The sequence below is a fragment of the Trachemys scripta genome, chromosome 14, assembly GCF_013100865.1.
Source record: "Trachemys scripta elegans isolate TJP31775 chromosome 14, CAS_Tse_1.0, whole genome shotgun sequence".
Taxonomy (NCBI): Eukaryota; Metazoa; Chordata; order Testudines; family Emydidae; genus Trachemys; species Trachemys scripta.
Genome location: NC_048311.1, coordinates 33,341,005 through 33,356,673, shown reverse-complemented (window position 1 = coordinate 33,356,673; position 15,669 = coordinate 33,341,005). Strand labels below are relative to the sequence as shown.

The 15,669-nt window shown below is 49.9% G+C and overlaps 1 protein-coding gene across 3 annotated transcripts in view; it reads left to right on the top strand.

Moving 5' to 3' along the window:
• The first annotated feature begins 2,951 nt into the window (after positions 1 to 2,951).
• RNF213 (ring finger protein 213) overlaps positions 2,952 to 15,669 on the top strand; it is an 83,910-nt gene continuing 71,192 nt past the window's right edge. Inside the window, exons 1-4 of one of the 3 annotated variants that reach the window (XM_034789861.1) lie at positions 2,952 to 3,018; positions 5,237 to 5,384; positions 11,720 to 11,913; positions 14,915 to 15,043. In XM_034789861.1, the coding sequence (XP_034645752.1) occupies positions 5,276 to 5,384; positions 11,720 to 11,913; positions 14,915 to 15,043 (432 nt within the window). In that variant the 5' untranslated portion in view covers positions 2,952 to 3,018; positions 5,237 to 5,275. Of the gene's footprint in view, positions 3,019 to 5,236; positions 5,385 to 11,719; positions 12,001 to 14,914; positions 15,044 to 15,669 lie in introns of all 3 variants that reach the window. The other 2 variants (XM_034789863.1, XM_034789862.1) reach the window with 2 other exon arrangements.

Here is a 15,669-nt window from a genome sequence, read left to right as displayed (position 1 = left end):
CGCCTGGCCAAGCGCTGTATGGACTGCCCATTGGGTGAGAATTACTTCATTAGACAGGAAAGGAACTCAGTCATAAGTAGCGGCTCTAGAGTGCAGTTTAGATGTTTCTTTTATCTGTAACCAGGAGTTTTCCATCCTTAGACTCGCTTCTATTTGACTCTCTGTCTTAAGCTTTGTCAGAGAAATGTGTATATCAGCGAAGTGCCTGGTGCTAAGGAGAGTGTTGAGCGGAGGCAAAGCGAGTGAACTGCGGGACGCTGCTTCCATGGAGGCAGCAAATCTGTGTGCACTGTGTCCAGAAGTCGAGGGCCTGGGCACTCGAGTGTAAGGAAGTGGGGTGTACAGACAGGTCGGAGGGACCTGAACCCCAGGACTGGAGCTTAACTGGGGGGACTATTTCCAGAGATCTAGCCACAGGTTAATTCTACTCTGGCCCCTGACTCGCTTAGGGAGCCTAAGGGAGGATGAGGACTGATAAGTTAGGTATAGAGAGATCGCTTTGTGGAAAGTGTCCCCCCTCCTGTCTTTTATCATTTTCCTGTCTGAGCTCATTCGAGAGCATTGTGAGTTCTGGTTTCACCCCCGCCCTTGTTATTGGGGTCTTTAGTGCACTGGATGAGAGACACCACATGTGCTGTGACGCTCGGAGGACCTTGCCCAGACCTGGAGAAGAGCTCTGTGTGGCTCCAACGCTTCTCTCTCTCACCGACAGGAGTTGGTCCAATAAAAGCTAAGACCTCCCCCACCTTGTCCCTCTCATATCCTGGGACCGACATGCCTATAAAACCCTGCACACAGCACTGCCTGAGCAGGCAGCAGAGAAATGAAACTGAAAGCAGAGTGAGTTGTAAGTCTCAGGGGCGCCTCCTGGTGAGAACTTCATTCATTTCTCCCTCCCGCGGGGAAGGATTTTGCGGAATCTTTCCCTGTTCCCCAAGGGCTGCGGGGGCTGAATGGGACTGGCTGTACCTACCTGCAGTGGGGGTTGTTTTTATGGATATTTCTAGGGTAGAGGAATTTTGGGGGTGTCTGGCTGTTAGATGCACCCAACTGTACCAGCTATAAATGAACACACCTCCAGCAGGGAAAGGGGGTCTCAGAACCATTCCTCACATTGTGCCCCCTGGTTATACATTGTTTTCTGCCACTCCCAGAGATGGCACACTAGATGGACCTGCGAGCAAGCATAGGCTAGTATGAGCAGCATTCCAGACACAGAGAAGGGAGGTGATCAAAGAAAGAAATCAGCTCTCTCCTCCCCCAGGCAAATGCAGATAGACCCTGGGGAAGGTCAGGGCCATGCAGCCGGAATGGGTAGGATGCCAGAAGGCAGGGCCTGGCCTGGGAGAGATGGAGACGCCTCTCTGAGTACATCTACATCACAAACGATGCTTTACTCAAAGGTGTGACCAAGAAGCTATTCAAAACCTTTAGTCTCCTCAGGCCCCCGAAGATCTCAAAGCTTTTCAGTCTTTAATGCACTTATCACACCACCCTTCAGTTTACAGATGGGAAACGGAGACACAGGGAGGTCCAAGGTCACACACACAACCTGTGGCAGAGCAGGGAAGACACTGGATTTATGGCTTAGCCTTATTACAATAATCTGCAGCCCATTATCCTCCCCGCCCCCACTGTTCTATGACAGCAGAGATGTTAACGGGGCATTTCTGCTAACCACTTAGGCTGAACAACCGGTTGCAGCAGCTGTGACACTCCGCGGCCTGGTCTACGCTAGGGACTTACATGGGTAGAGTGATATCTCTCGGGTAAATCCACGCCCCTGAGGCCAGTTCTATATGATAAACGTACAGCGGTATCGCTCTATCGCGCAGGGATGTGAAAAGTCCACACCTCTGGGCGATGCCGTTGTACTGACCTAACCCCGGTGTGGACAGCGCTCTGTCGACAGGACGGCTTCTTCTGCGGACCTAGCTATCCCCTCTTACAAAGGCTGATTAACGAGCGTCTTCACTGAAACCCTACAGCAGCGCAGCTGCACCGGTGCCTTTGTGCTGCTGCACATTTGAAGTGTAGACTTGCCCTGACAGATGTATCTGGACTGCGCGAACCCCCCCTGGGGAGGTGGGTTATCTATGTCAGGTGTCAGAGGAGCAGCCGTGTTAGTCTGTATCCGCAAAAAGAACAGGGGGACTTGTGGCACCTTAGAGACTAACACATTTATTAGAGCATAAGCTTTCGTGGGCTACAGCCCACCTCTTTGGATGCATCCTCAATATATGTTTCGCCCTATATGCATCCGAAGAAGTGGGCTGTAGTCCACGAAAGCTTAGGCTCTAATAAATGTGTTAGTCTCTGAGGTGCCACAAGTCCTCCTGTTCTTTTTAAGTGTAGACATACTCCCCACTCCCTTTTCCAGGCCTGGAGCAGAGCGCTGTGTGGACAGAAATTGGCCCAATAAAAGCTATTACCTCACCCCCTTGGTCTCATACACAAGTGTTAGCAGGCTCAGGGCCTTGGACAATACATAAATACACAGCGCCTGCTGTGGGACTGACCCCCTCACTCCCAATCGTGTGTCTAGGCCCTGGGCACAGCATCGCCTTTCTGTCCGGGACTGTTGCAGGGTTATACCAATAGTAGCCCCGACCCGTCTCTCCTCCTGGGGCGAGACAGGCAGGGGGGCTCCTTGTGTCCAGCCCGCTCTGACCTGCCCCGTTAGTGCAGCTGCTTCTGGGAAGGAGCCGCTGCGCTGCGGTGCGAAGGGACCTTTTCCCACCCCGCTGTAGCAGCAGCGCCCTGGGGAGGCAGCTCCGCCCGGCCCTTTGCGCTGCCCAGGGGCGCGTGTGGCTGTCCCTGGCAGCCCGGGGTGCCCAGCCCGAGCGGGGAGCGGGTCCGAGCCCGGCGGGCGGGGCGGGGTAGGGGCCCACCGGCCGCCAGGGGCTGCCCCGGGGTGACGTTTGGAAAGCGAAACTCGCCGGCTCTCCAGCGACGCCCACTCGCAGAAACAGAAACTTTGCCGGGTCCCTGGGCAGCGGCAGCCGGCGCGGAGCTCAGGTGAGCGGCCCCAGCTCGGGGCTCGGCCCCCCGGGAGCTCGGCCGGGCTCAGCACTGGGGGTGCAGGACTGGGGGTGCAGGAGCCCGGGGGGTGCAGCCCGACGCCCCGGTTCCAGCCCCGGGAGCTGGCGGCGCTCGTGGGGGGCTATGACCAGCTGGGGGGGCTTTGCAGAGGCACGGACCCGCCCCCACTCCGCTACCCCGCCAGGGGCCCGGCTGGGGTGGGCCCCCCGCCCCCCTGCACGGCCAGGACGGGCCCGGCTATGGGGCGCGCTGCGTGCACCCCGGGGCTCCCCTGCCCAGCGGGCGGGGCTGGGTGATGCGCCGGGCGGGGGGGTGGCTTGGCGGCGGGGAGGGGCAGGGTCCGGCCGCTGCTCTCCCGCGGGCAGGGGCGGGCTCCGCGGTTGCCCCTTTGTCCCCCGGGCCGGGCGGCTGGGGGCAGCTGCGATCAATCACAACCCGCTGCACCCTGGGACTTGTAGTCCGGAAACGGCTCCTTCCGCTTCGCGCTTGCCTGGGGGATTAATTTGCATACAGCGAGCGTTCCCTGCCTTGCCATTGGCCGAGCGGCGAAGCTCATTAGCATGGGCTCTCGGGGATAGGGAGGAAGCTCTCTTGATGTGCCTGGCGGGCGCGGGAGGGGCCGTGAGCCGATCTGCATGTTGGCCCCGCCCCCTGCCGCCCCTCCCCCACCCCCTCAGGCACGAGAGGCTGCAGGTAAGGGGCTCGTGAGGGGTGGGGGCGGCGCATCCCATGGGGGGCTGAGGGGACTGTGGGGGCGCTCCCTCCTCTATGCAGGGCTGGCTGGGGGCCCTCTCCTGGGGGGCCCACCCCCACTCCCCTGCCCCAGAGGGGAGCTGGCAGCAGCAGGGTGACCCTGCTGCCCTGGGCTGGGGGAGTCTCAGCTGCGGGGGGGGCCTTGTAACTCAGCCTGGCCTGGGCAGGTGTTGTGGTCCCTTGGCCCAAGTGTCATGGCCCTGGCCTTGCCCTGTGAGCATCCCTCCTCGTTCCAGCGTGTACCTGCCCTGTCGTCCCACCCTCCCACCTCGGGGCCTCCCCGGTGCAGCCTGCCGCCTACATGCCTCGTGCCAAGTTCCTTTGTCCACAGTTTAGGCCATGCTTGTGGTGATCATTCTTCTTCTGCTTTATTATTTGCAGCGCAGTAATATGCCCAAAGCCCCAGTCCCCTGGTGCTGGGTGCTGTACACACATGACAACAAGCTAGTCCCCACTCCAAAGAATTTAGGGCTGGATTTTCAGTCTAAGAATTCAGCTCTCCTTTAGCCACTAAAATAAACGGAGATGCTGGGTGCCGAGCATCTTTGAAAATCTGGCTCTTACTAAGGCAAGAGGCAACCGATGAATACAGTAAGCAACTATGCAGTTCGGATACTTCCTTATCCCCTTTTTAGTCAGAGCCTTCTTTAACTGTGATCCTCCAGAAAGAGGGTATACCAGATTCAAATCTCAGTACTGGTGGGGCCTACAGCTCCCCGAAAAAGTGACTCCATCAGTGTGGTTTCTAATGATTTTTTTTCTTCTTCTTTAAATAAAAAAAAAGTATAAAAATTAGCTTCAGCCCAGAGTTTCCTGTCAGTTTTTGTGGTTTTATAATTGCATTTCCTAGCTTTTAGAACATTTTTCTCTCCTATGTTACTGTTTTGCAAAAATAATGTAAACAGGCAAAACTGACTCTACAGCAAATGTCACCAAAGGCAAATAAGCAAAGTGAAGGGGGGAAAGCAGATGGGGGGGGGGGGGGGAAGCTGTGTGTGTTTTGCAGTTTGTTTGTTTTGTGCACAATTGTTTTGTTACCACATGCACACAAAGGAAAGGAAATAGTGGGTTACGTTTTACAAATCTGTATTTTTGTTAAGTCTGTAGGCACACATTCTGTGAATGATTTAGGCTCTTAAAACAGTTTTCATTAATTTATTTTGCTTGAAATATTTGCACTTGCTTTTTTAAATAAATGAGCTTAACAACTGAAGTCTCTGTTGCTTGTGAGGTGTGGGAAGCAGGGAGATGGTTTCATTTTATGCCCAAGTAATGGTTTGTGAGGCCTTGAAACATTGCTTATCTGACCTCTGTTGCTTTCACATTTTCTCAGTGTCCTGAGGGTGAAATTTAGCAAGGGCCCAGGGTCACTAATAATGAATCAATGTTTTGCTGTCTCTCTTAACCATTTGTGTGTGTCTCTCTTCCTGCTTTGAAACAGGCGGCATAAAACTTTTCCCTGAGGCAGCAGTGTGCGGGTATGAAGTGCCCTAAATGCAACTACATTTCTCAAGATGCTTCTCCCAACTTCTGCAGCAGCTGTGGGTTCAGGCTGCTCCCCCACATCAGCACACAGAGTAAGGAAAAAGGTAGGAGGATGGGGGTAACTTGGGTTTACTGCTTGGCTGACTGTAGGATATTGCAAAGAGGCAAAGTTATTTGACATGTACACATGATGACATGCAAATAGTACTTAAGCAGCAGAGGTGCTCTAAACTGGATGTAGCCTGGGTCCCCGAATCAGACATTGCCTGTGGGATCCCGTACCCCATATGGTTGGTATACCAGATCTGAGCAGAGTTGGCAGATAGATCGGAGAAGGTGGGGTCCACTGGAACATGCTCAGGCCTTGCCACTTTGAGCCTAAGCCACCAAACAGGGAGGGGTGAGAACATCCTAGTCGTAGTAGCTAGGAGGCAGGGCTGAAAGAAGTCACTGGGCTTCCACTGGGGTGGCTCACATGAGGGGGGATCCCTACTGGAAGAACCTGACCCTGGTCCTGGCCCCAAAGCAAGAGAAGTACAGAGTGAGGTGGTGGGGGGGGGGGGCATGGCCCTGAGGTGACCTCCCCCCCCCATTGCTGCACAAACCAGATTGGCTGGGGGTTGAGTGCCACTCCAGAACAAGGACACAGACATAACTATGGACCACCTGGGAGGGTTTGAGCCAATGAGCAGGTGGAGGAGAGAGGGGGGTGGGGCTGGACATGCCCAGGAACTGGGAAGACTTGTAGAGAGAACAAAGAAAGAGCAGCGGGAAAAGTTGCAGTGCTGAGCTGGGGCAGAGAGACACCGGGATGAATGGAGGCAGGCAGAGCTGAACTAGGAGCTGCTTGGAGGAGAGACAAAGGGAGACTGTTAAGGACACACAGGCAGGAGTTTCCAGGCCAGCTGATACCAAGCAGCAAGCAGCAGAGGGCACAGACAGGTTGGACTGACCCAAGGGTGGTGCAGTTGCATCTGCACAAGGCAGAGAGTTTGTGCATGTCTGGCTAGGTGTGGGGGTAGGGGCGGGCTGCGTATTGTATCAGGGTAAGGGAGTTTGTGTAACCCTGCTAGAGATCCTGACCTGGGTCTGCTCCTGGCTTTGCTGGGTTGGATAAAAGTGTTGTGCTTTTGTAAAACATGGTACTTGTTCCAAGGGTTACCTCTGGTCTCCTGGAGAGAGAGTTGGAGTCTGTGCAGAGGTGTGTGGCTGGGACCTGTTCCCCAACGCTGGGAATCCCCCACCTGACAATGGGCAGGGTGAGAATCCGGTTGCCTGCCTTATCTCTGCCTTATAGATGTCATTATTATTGTTACTTTTTACTGCAATAGCACCCTTAGACGTGTGTTGTGTTGGGCACTGTGCGAACAAAGGATTTTTTTTTTTGTAATTGGGTTTTTGCTGTTTCCTGCTTTAAGATTGATAGAGGAGGCCTGAAACATTCGTGCCAGAAGCTGGAAATGGGCGACAGGGGATGGATCACTCGATGATCATCTGCTCTGTTTATTCCCTCCGAAGCACCTGGCATTGGCCACTGTTGGAAGACAGGATTCTGGGCTAGATGATCCATTGGTCTGACCCAGTGTGGCCGTTCTTATGTTCTTTTGTTTTTATTTCTGAAATTTCCTGATTGCTTTTTACTTTAGAAATATCTGGAGTGTCAAGGCTGCTCTTCATTGGTTTGGCAGGAGTACGCAAAGAGCTCTAATGCCTTGGCCTGCACAACTCATAAAGTGGCGAGGGCCATATTACTCCAAAGAAAACAGCTGAGGGCCGAAACCCCCCGAAACACCCCCTCCCAGCCCCCCAGCCCCCCCGAAACACATCCCCTGCCCCAGCGCCGCCCAGCCCTGCGGAAACAACCCCCCTCCAGCCACCGACTTGCCGCTCACCTCCTCACCCCCCACCCCAAGTATAAAGCCTCGCCGCCACTGTCCGCCCACCCTCTCGGCTTGTTATACCCCTATGAAATAAGGGGAGGGGAAAAGGGGGACAGTTTGAAGGGATTTTCTGGGGCTATGAACTAAGGGGAGGGGGAAGGGGGGCAGTGTGAAGGGATTGGATGTGACTGTCCAACACATAAACACAGGGGCCGCAGGGAGCCTGGGGGTGTGTGTGTGTGGGGGGAAGGTCCCTGGACCAGGGAAGGGGGCAGTAGTTGGGGCAGGACAGGTGCAAACAACCAACCCGCGCCGCCCCCCCTCCCCCCCACACGTCTCCTGGCTGCCCACAGACAGTTCAAACCCTCCCTCCACACACCCCCGATCACTACAGAGGCTGCCCTGGGACCAACCAGCGCAGTAACCACCCCGCCCCCAACCGAAGGGGGGTTTTGGGGGGGGTGTCTCGGCCCAGTTCTCCCCCCCACCCCCCGAGCTGCAGTTCGAGCCCAGGCTGGGTGCCCCTCCCCTCATTCAGCACTTACCAGCTCTGCCTCGTGCCCAGCGCTTCCCGCCTCAGCAGGCCCCGGAAGAGACGCACCCGTTGTACGCCAGGCAGAGGGAGCGGGAGATGGAGACGTGCGGTTCTGGCCATTAGGGTGGTTGGTGCACGGCCCGGGCACATGGGGCTGTGAGGTGGGGCCCCCCTGGGCAGGGGGTGAACACAGCAGCCCCACCCTGCCGCTTGCCCGCGGGCCGCACAGTGAGCCCACGTGGGCAGCATGTTGTGCAGGCCTGCCTTGCACTGAATGGGCGGCAGGTGCTGAATCTTTAAGCAGCTTCCTTTTCCAAATGAAGTGAAATAGGTGCTAATAAAACACACACTATTTTGAGCAGTCTAATTGAAAATCCCTTCTCTCTCAACTGCTCAGCTTTCAGTCTGTAGCAAATGTATCTCACTTCTGCACTATCATCATAGTGTAAAATAGTAATGGGGTTTAATTCAGGCCTGAGCCAAATGGCTTATCAATGTTTTCATTCAAATCTTTCTGCTTTAAGGTTGTTTAGATGTCATGGCAATTTGAGGAGACAAAACCAATTCAGTGTATGTTTTAGGAATTGTACTGAGAAGACAAACAGGGAAATGTAAAGCGAACTTCCCTACAACACTAAACAATGCAATAATTAAACTGAAGTGACAGTGGAGATCAGCTGAATTAATCAAGGAATTAGCATAAATTAAAATCAATAATTCAATAAGAAAGTAGATTGAGACCGCTGCTTGCTCATTTACCTGGACTTTTTGAGGTTGCAATTTGATCTGCTAATACCCCTCAGTCTCTTGCCTGAGATCTTGCAAGTGAATCAGGGTATTGCAGCTTCGCACTGCAACTGCATTGCGCAATCCTGGTAGAGTGTGATCAAGCTTAACCTTTGGTTCACTTTTGGGGCCTTCCCTCCAACGGACGTTTCTCCACTACATGTGTCTGAGGCCACAGTGCTTTTTTTCCTCCTCTGAGCAGGTGAGAGCAGGGAAACAACAGGAGATGACTCCATCAAAACTGTTACAACTCCTTATCTGGATTAATAGTTAGGGACTGACAAATGGGTCTCTGGACCTTAAGGCCTAGCCACTTCCTTGGACCTGACTTATAGCCCGTTGCCTTTTGACCTACACAATTGTCAGTGCCCCTTACTCATTCAAACCTCACATTTCAGCAATGACACTTAGGGCAAGTCTGCACTATAAAATTAAGTCCACCTAAGTTACGTTGACTTACAGCCCCACAGTAATTAAATTGCTTTTGCATGTCCACACTACGCTCCTTGTGTCAGTAGTGTGCGTCCTCACCAGGAGCGCTTGCACCGATTTAACTGTCAGTGTGGGGCATTGTTGGACGTCTTCTGAAAGGCAGCAACCGTGGATGTCAGCAACACAGTGTCTACGCTGACACTGCGTCAACCTAACTACGGCAGCCTAGGCGCTGTGCCTCTTGTGGAGCTGGTGGTATTAAGTCGGTATAGTGGGCCAGTTACATTGGTGGGAACTGCATTTTAGTGTGGATACTTACAGAGTTATGTCAATGTAAACTGCTTTCCATCAACCTGACTGTAGCACAGGTCAGGCCGTAGGGCCGCACAACCCACAGTAGGAAATTACCGAACTATCACCTATGGTTTGACAAGGTCGTCTTGCTCTAACAAAGCCCAAAAACAAAACTGCTTCAAAGCTGCTTTTGAGATCCTGTTAATATAAAAACAACGAGGAGTCTGGTGACATCTTAACAGATCTATTAGGCTAGGTCTATACTACCCGCCTGAATCGGCGGGTAGAAATCGACCTCTCGGGGATCGATTTATCGCATCCCATCAGGACGCGACAATCGATCCCCGAATCGGCGCTCTTACTCCACCAGCGGAGGTGGGAGTAAGCGCCACTGACAGAAAGCCGCAGAAGTCGATTTTGCCGCCGTCCTCACAACGGGGTAAGTCGGCTGCAATACGTCGAATTCAGCTACGCTATTCACGTAGCTGAATTTGCGTATCTTAAATCGACTCCCCGCTGTAGTGTAGATGTACCCTAAGTCTTTACGGTTCCACTGGACTCCTCGTTGTTTTTGTGGATACAGACTAAGATGGCTACCCCTTTGATACTTGGTAGTATAAAGTCGTTAAAAAATACGTTAGATTTAAGTTCATACTTACAGTACTATAGAGCTAGGTGCCCTACAGAACAAGTCTTTCAGCCTAGACAGAGTCACAGGACTTGAGTTTGTCATGTAAAACACAAGTGGAATTATTTCTCAGATCCTTTCGGGCCCCTTTCATGCATCATAAAGAAGCGAACAAGGACACAACTGTGATTTCTATCCCACCTCCTTTGCAGGCCACCTTCTATATTACATTTGTTATTTAAACCCCCATTTTACTTGTAGATTTTTTTGCATTGTATTTGTTTCCTTGTTTTTTTGGGGGAGGGGGAGGAGACTGTATGCTTTTCTTGTGATTTATTTACGTGCCTCCTGCTCTCTGTGGGGATAGATAAGCTGTTGGGCTTTGTTGGCTTTGCCTTTCATACCCACGTGCTCATACCAAGGCCCTGTTCACTTCACACTCGACAATTCTGCCCTGAGAATTATGCAGGAGGAAACTGATAACATCTGTGATACAATGGTGAATACACCACTCAAGATGATGCTGCATAAAGCCATGGCACGTATGAGAAGCCAAAAGTGTGTGTGGGGGGGATTCCTGGAGGAAAAAGGAAGGAGTTGGGAGCAATTGAAGATGATTGGAATGACGTGCTAACAAAGGCAGGTAAAAAATATGAAAAAGACACAAGTTAATGATACCCTGAGCACAAAAGCACTATGAAACACAGCTGCTATAAGCAAGTATCTGGCAGTATAGGTGACTATTGATTTACTACTTGTCCACTACCAGAATCAGTTCCTCCCCTGGAATGTGCAGCGCTCATGCTGTGGCAGCATCTGCCTGGTGGGATGGCAGGTTTGGGCAGAAGTGTGGGCAAAGGATAGCTCTGAAGAATTTTCTTGTGCCATGTATCTGACCCTGTCATCCACACGCAGATTGGTTTGTTTGCAAATCATGGCATGTGTCATTGGATGTTTTTCTTACTTTCTTATGGACCTTTTTCCCTTCCTGTGCCTCCTGTGACAGATTTGGAGCTGCCCTGTGAAAATTTATGGATGCTGGCCTGGTTATTGGGATGTCTGCTGTATGAATGTATTCCTTTAACTCAGCAGGGGCCTCTCTGATATGTAGGCAGGAAGGAGAAGAATGGCTGGAGAAAGATAAAAAGAAGAACAGGAGCCACCTCTCAGCCAACACTTAAGAGTCATTAAGGAACAATGCTTTAAGGTGCAGCCAGCCCTGTAACTCTGATGCTTTTGACAGAGGAGGAGGGCATATTTCTGCACTGAACAGAGGAAGGAATGCTTTGAGATTTCAGCCTCGGGGCTGAAATATACTTTCAGGACCAGCCCTCTCTAATCTCCTTTTTTGCAGTATAAGTTCAACGGCTTGTGCAGTTTTGGTCACGTGATGCAAGTGGTCTCAGAGTGGGGCTTCCAGTTTAGTCATTTTCACTGGCCCTTCTCTCTTAACCTTGTCCAGGGAGGGATAGCTCAGTGGTTTGAGCGTTGGCCTGCTAAACCCAGGGTTGAGAGTTCAATCCTTGAGGGGGCCACTTAGGGATCTGGGGCAAAATCAGTACTTGGTCCTTGTAGTGAAGGCAGGGGGCTGGACTTGATGACCTTTCAAGGTCCCTTCCAGTTCTAGGAGATGGGATATCTCCATTAATTATAATTATTATAACCTTGGTTTAGGGCTGAGAATTGCTCCTTTCCTCCCTTCTGAGGTTATTTCCAGTGTTCTCTTCAGAAAGGGGTGTGGAAGCAGTGTTCATGTCTCAGTCAATGAATGCATTTAATCAACATTTGTGATTTCCCTTCTTCCTTCCCCCACTCCGGCTGAGAATTACATTTTGTCGTCTCCTTGTTTCCTCACTGTAAAATTAATAGAGAACTTTTTTTCAGTTGTAGGAAGTGGAGATGTAAAGCCAGCTCCAGTCCCTGAGGGGGAAATGGAGAGTGGGAGAGAACTGAAGGTAGAGGGCGCCTTCTCAGTGCCAGCTGCTGATGGACAACCACTGACCAAAGAAACACAGGGAAAGCCAGGAGAGCTGCTGTCACAGAGCTTGGGGACTCAAAGCGGTGTCTCGAAGAAGAAAGTGAGTATGTCGGAATGCGCTGGTTCAGACTGTGTACTGTGCGGAGACCTTGAGGAATCTTCCCATTTCCCTGCAGTATTGGAGTGGGTAAGGACACCGTGTGCCAAGAAGCATGATTCAAGCAAATAACTCCTCTGCTTTCTCTCTCGTTTGCAGAATGAGGCACCTATTACTAATGCTTTTTGCTCTTGGTCTGGAACCACTAATTGCATTTTTTTTAAAGGAAATCGGATACATATTTTAATATAATAAATTTGGTAGCAAATGGTGTCTCCGTGTATGTCGCTGAGATACTAAATTATACAGCTTCCCCTAACAATATGTTTCCAGCAATAATAGAATCAATAAATGATACAGGAAAGCTTCAGGATTTAAAATCTGTCTGTCCCAAGTCAATATCTGCTTGTTAGGGGATTTGTCAGCCAATGCTGCTACGTTAGGCTGGGTCTGCACTAGAAACCTTTGGCAGTATAATAATGTTGCTTAGGGATATGACCTTTCTGACGTGTGTGTACCAACAAAAGCCCTAGGGTAGACATGGTTATGCTGGCCAAAAATGCTTTTGACGGTATAGCTTACTTTCTTCGGGGAACTAGTGTAAGAAGCTATACCAGCAATAGCACTCTTTTGCTACTATAAATTGCATCTGGACTAGGATGGTATGTTGGTACTGCATAGCAAAACCGTTCTCGTGTGGACAAGTCCTTTAATGTCCGATTCTCATATTGCTGAAAACTTTAAATGCTTGGGAAAACAGATTCTCAGTTACTTGGATTTCAAATCCTCTTTTATTACAACTTATAGCAGAGGACTTAAAAAAATTGTTCCAAGCTGCCTCTTTCTTTAATGGTGACTTCATAACACTGACAGCTTTATTAAGTTCCAGAATATTCTAATTGAGATCCCCAAGACATTTTAAAAAAACCCAACGTGCCTCTGCTGTTTCCAGTTTTGTGCGTTAACAAAATCTCTCATGAACATAGAAACTTTACAGCTACTATCATAATCAGAATTTTTCTAGATTCTAATTAATATTTTAATTAGTTCTTTGAATGGGATTCATGTGGTAAACATTGGCCCAAAATTATTATACAACAAACAATACTTACACAACAGTAGACAATAAACCATTGTGTGAAATGTCATACACCAGAATACATGTGGAGGGATGAACAGGGAACTTATTTTGTAATATAATTTTGGCAGAAATACCTACAGTTATGCATTTTTCCCACTGGCATAGTACGTTCCCTGATTTTATTGTGGTGTGGTCAGTGTATGTTTGGGTTTTTGGGTTTTGTTGTTGTTTTTAAATCTGTAACTTCCAGCACTGTGATTTTTGTATGTAGATAAGTGAATATGATAACAGCTAAACAAATTTCACTGAGACTTGTGAACTGCCCACTTAAAACCTGGGCTTTCTGTGATGGTCAGAGAGCAATACACTTGCAGGGTGAAATTAATCCAATGTGGAGTGTAGCCCATAGGGCTAGCCTGCTGGTTTGCCTTATTATATCCTGCCTATTAGCTACTGGTTTGCTCATTTATTTGATTGTATTTTGTTTGGTTTACTCTGTTATGTTTGGCTGTAACGCAAGGAGCCTAGAGGTCTGTATCTTGTATGATTAGTTTCAGCAAGTTAGCATAAGTATGGTGAAGTAGGCCTGGTCTACACTCTGTGTGTGTGTGTGTGTGTGTATCTAAGTTACGCATCTTCAGCTACATGAATAACGTAGCTGAAGTCGATGTACTTAGATCCACTTACTGCGGTGTCTTCACTGCAGTAAGTCAATGGCTGATGCTCTCCCGTCAACTCTAGACTAGACGCGATAAATCGATCCCTGCTGGATCGATCACTGCCCGTAATGTAGACAAGCCCTTAGACGTGTCTACTGAAAAGTAGGAGTTGGAACTCAGTGGTAAACAGTGACCACAGGGAACACTGCAGGAACGTGGAAGTGACAACCATAAACCAGTTCAGGCAAGAAGTGACAGGTCTGAGAATGAGCTAATTGGATTAATATGTATAGATATGTTAGGCTATAGAATAAGTGCACCCCCATATTACGTGGGTGAGAAAGTTAGATTTGGGCCTGGAAGGTTGGGCATTAGCATGAGTATTCATGATAGTGCTTAGGCCCTATAAAGGGCAAACCACCGTGTGGAATTATTATTCTGTTACTTCTTCCTCTTCTTTTGAGTTTTAGCCTTTTCCTTTATCTTTGAGTCTTTCAGTTGTCGATTGTTAACTTAGCTACTCAGCATTTGACCCTTCAGCTCTATTATTCACCATCAGTCTTGGGCACTGAGGAACCTGAACCGTCGGACCCATTTGGCAAAAGAACGGCCATACTGGGTCAGACCAAAGGTCCATCTAGCCCAGTATCCCATCTTCAGACAGTGGCCAGTGCCAGGTGCCCCAGAGGGAATGAACAGAACAGGTAATCACCAAGTGATCCATCCCCTGTCTCCCATTCCCAGCTTCTGGCAAACAGAGGCAGGCTATGGACACCATCTCTGTTAACATCCCTGTAGTCCTAGGATAAAAAGGGGTGTTAGTGGGATACAGATTGTTTTACCATAATAAGCCATAAATCCGTGGGAGCGACATGTCTACAACAACACTGCATACACGTATTTCCATTATCACTTTGGTTCCTGTAGGGACTGCGGTGCCAGATTCCTTGCACAGTCTCTCCTTCTCCAGTGTCGCATGTTGATGAGCGAAGTGGTAGTTGGAGAGGGTATGCTTTCTCCCCGCCCCCAAGTCTCATGCACTCGCCGGATAATGTTCATAAGGAGCAGCAGGAGGAAAATCGGACTTGTTTCAAGTAGAGAAATAATTTTATTAAAAAATTGCCCATGCCATAAACTAAAAATGCAAGCTACAAATAAACACTGCAGTATAAAGTACTACTCAGCCTACCCTGACAGACAAATATTGATTAGCAATTATACCTCACTTCCTGATCTCTCTGAAAGTGAAGCCATTTTTCAACAGACAGCAAAAGCTGCAAGCGGTGTAGTCTGGAGTGAGTTGGATGATGCTAATCCCCTTTCCAGAAAGAGGAGAAAGGAGAAACCAATCCAATTTGAGGATAGCAGCCCATCTCCTACAAGCCCACAGCAGGTAGTTCTCATGAGTAGTTCCTCTACCCGGAGCGGCCTAAGCAAGCGCATTGGCCTGAAGCCCCAATTACTAGCACAGGTGTCTGTTCTGGGTCCACAGTTGGATGCCAGCCTGAAGTGATTAAACTTAATAACTGCTGTCAGCAGTTTCCTGAATGGGCCCTGCCTGACGCACTGGGCAGAGCCAGTGTCTCTGTAATTCCGGTGTATACGTAGTTCTGAATCTGGAACCAGTCTCTGTTCACAATCTCTGTGCTGGCAAATGAGGCGGATGGATTTGTCGTTTCTCTCCTTTCATCACATAGCTCTGTCTTTCCCTCCTCCAGCTTAACAGGGTGCTTTGTAGTAGCTGTCCATGTCTGTCCACATTCACCATTGCTCTCCCGCTATTGTTTGTGCTTGGTTACCTGCAATCCAGCTGTATGCTCATTGGAGTGACAATCAGAAGCATGAGGTGGGAAGACCTTTGTTTTTTTTCCCCGCCTGCCTGAGTTTAAAACCAGCAAATATGGTGAATCCGGCCTGGGTTTGATAATTTTGACTGGCAGGTGAGTGGGGAAGCAAGCCAATTAGTTTTGGAAGAGGTCATAAGAGGATTCTCAGCCAGGAAGAGCCTGGCTTCAGGGA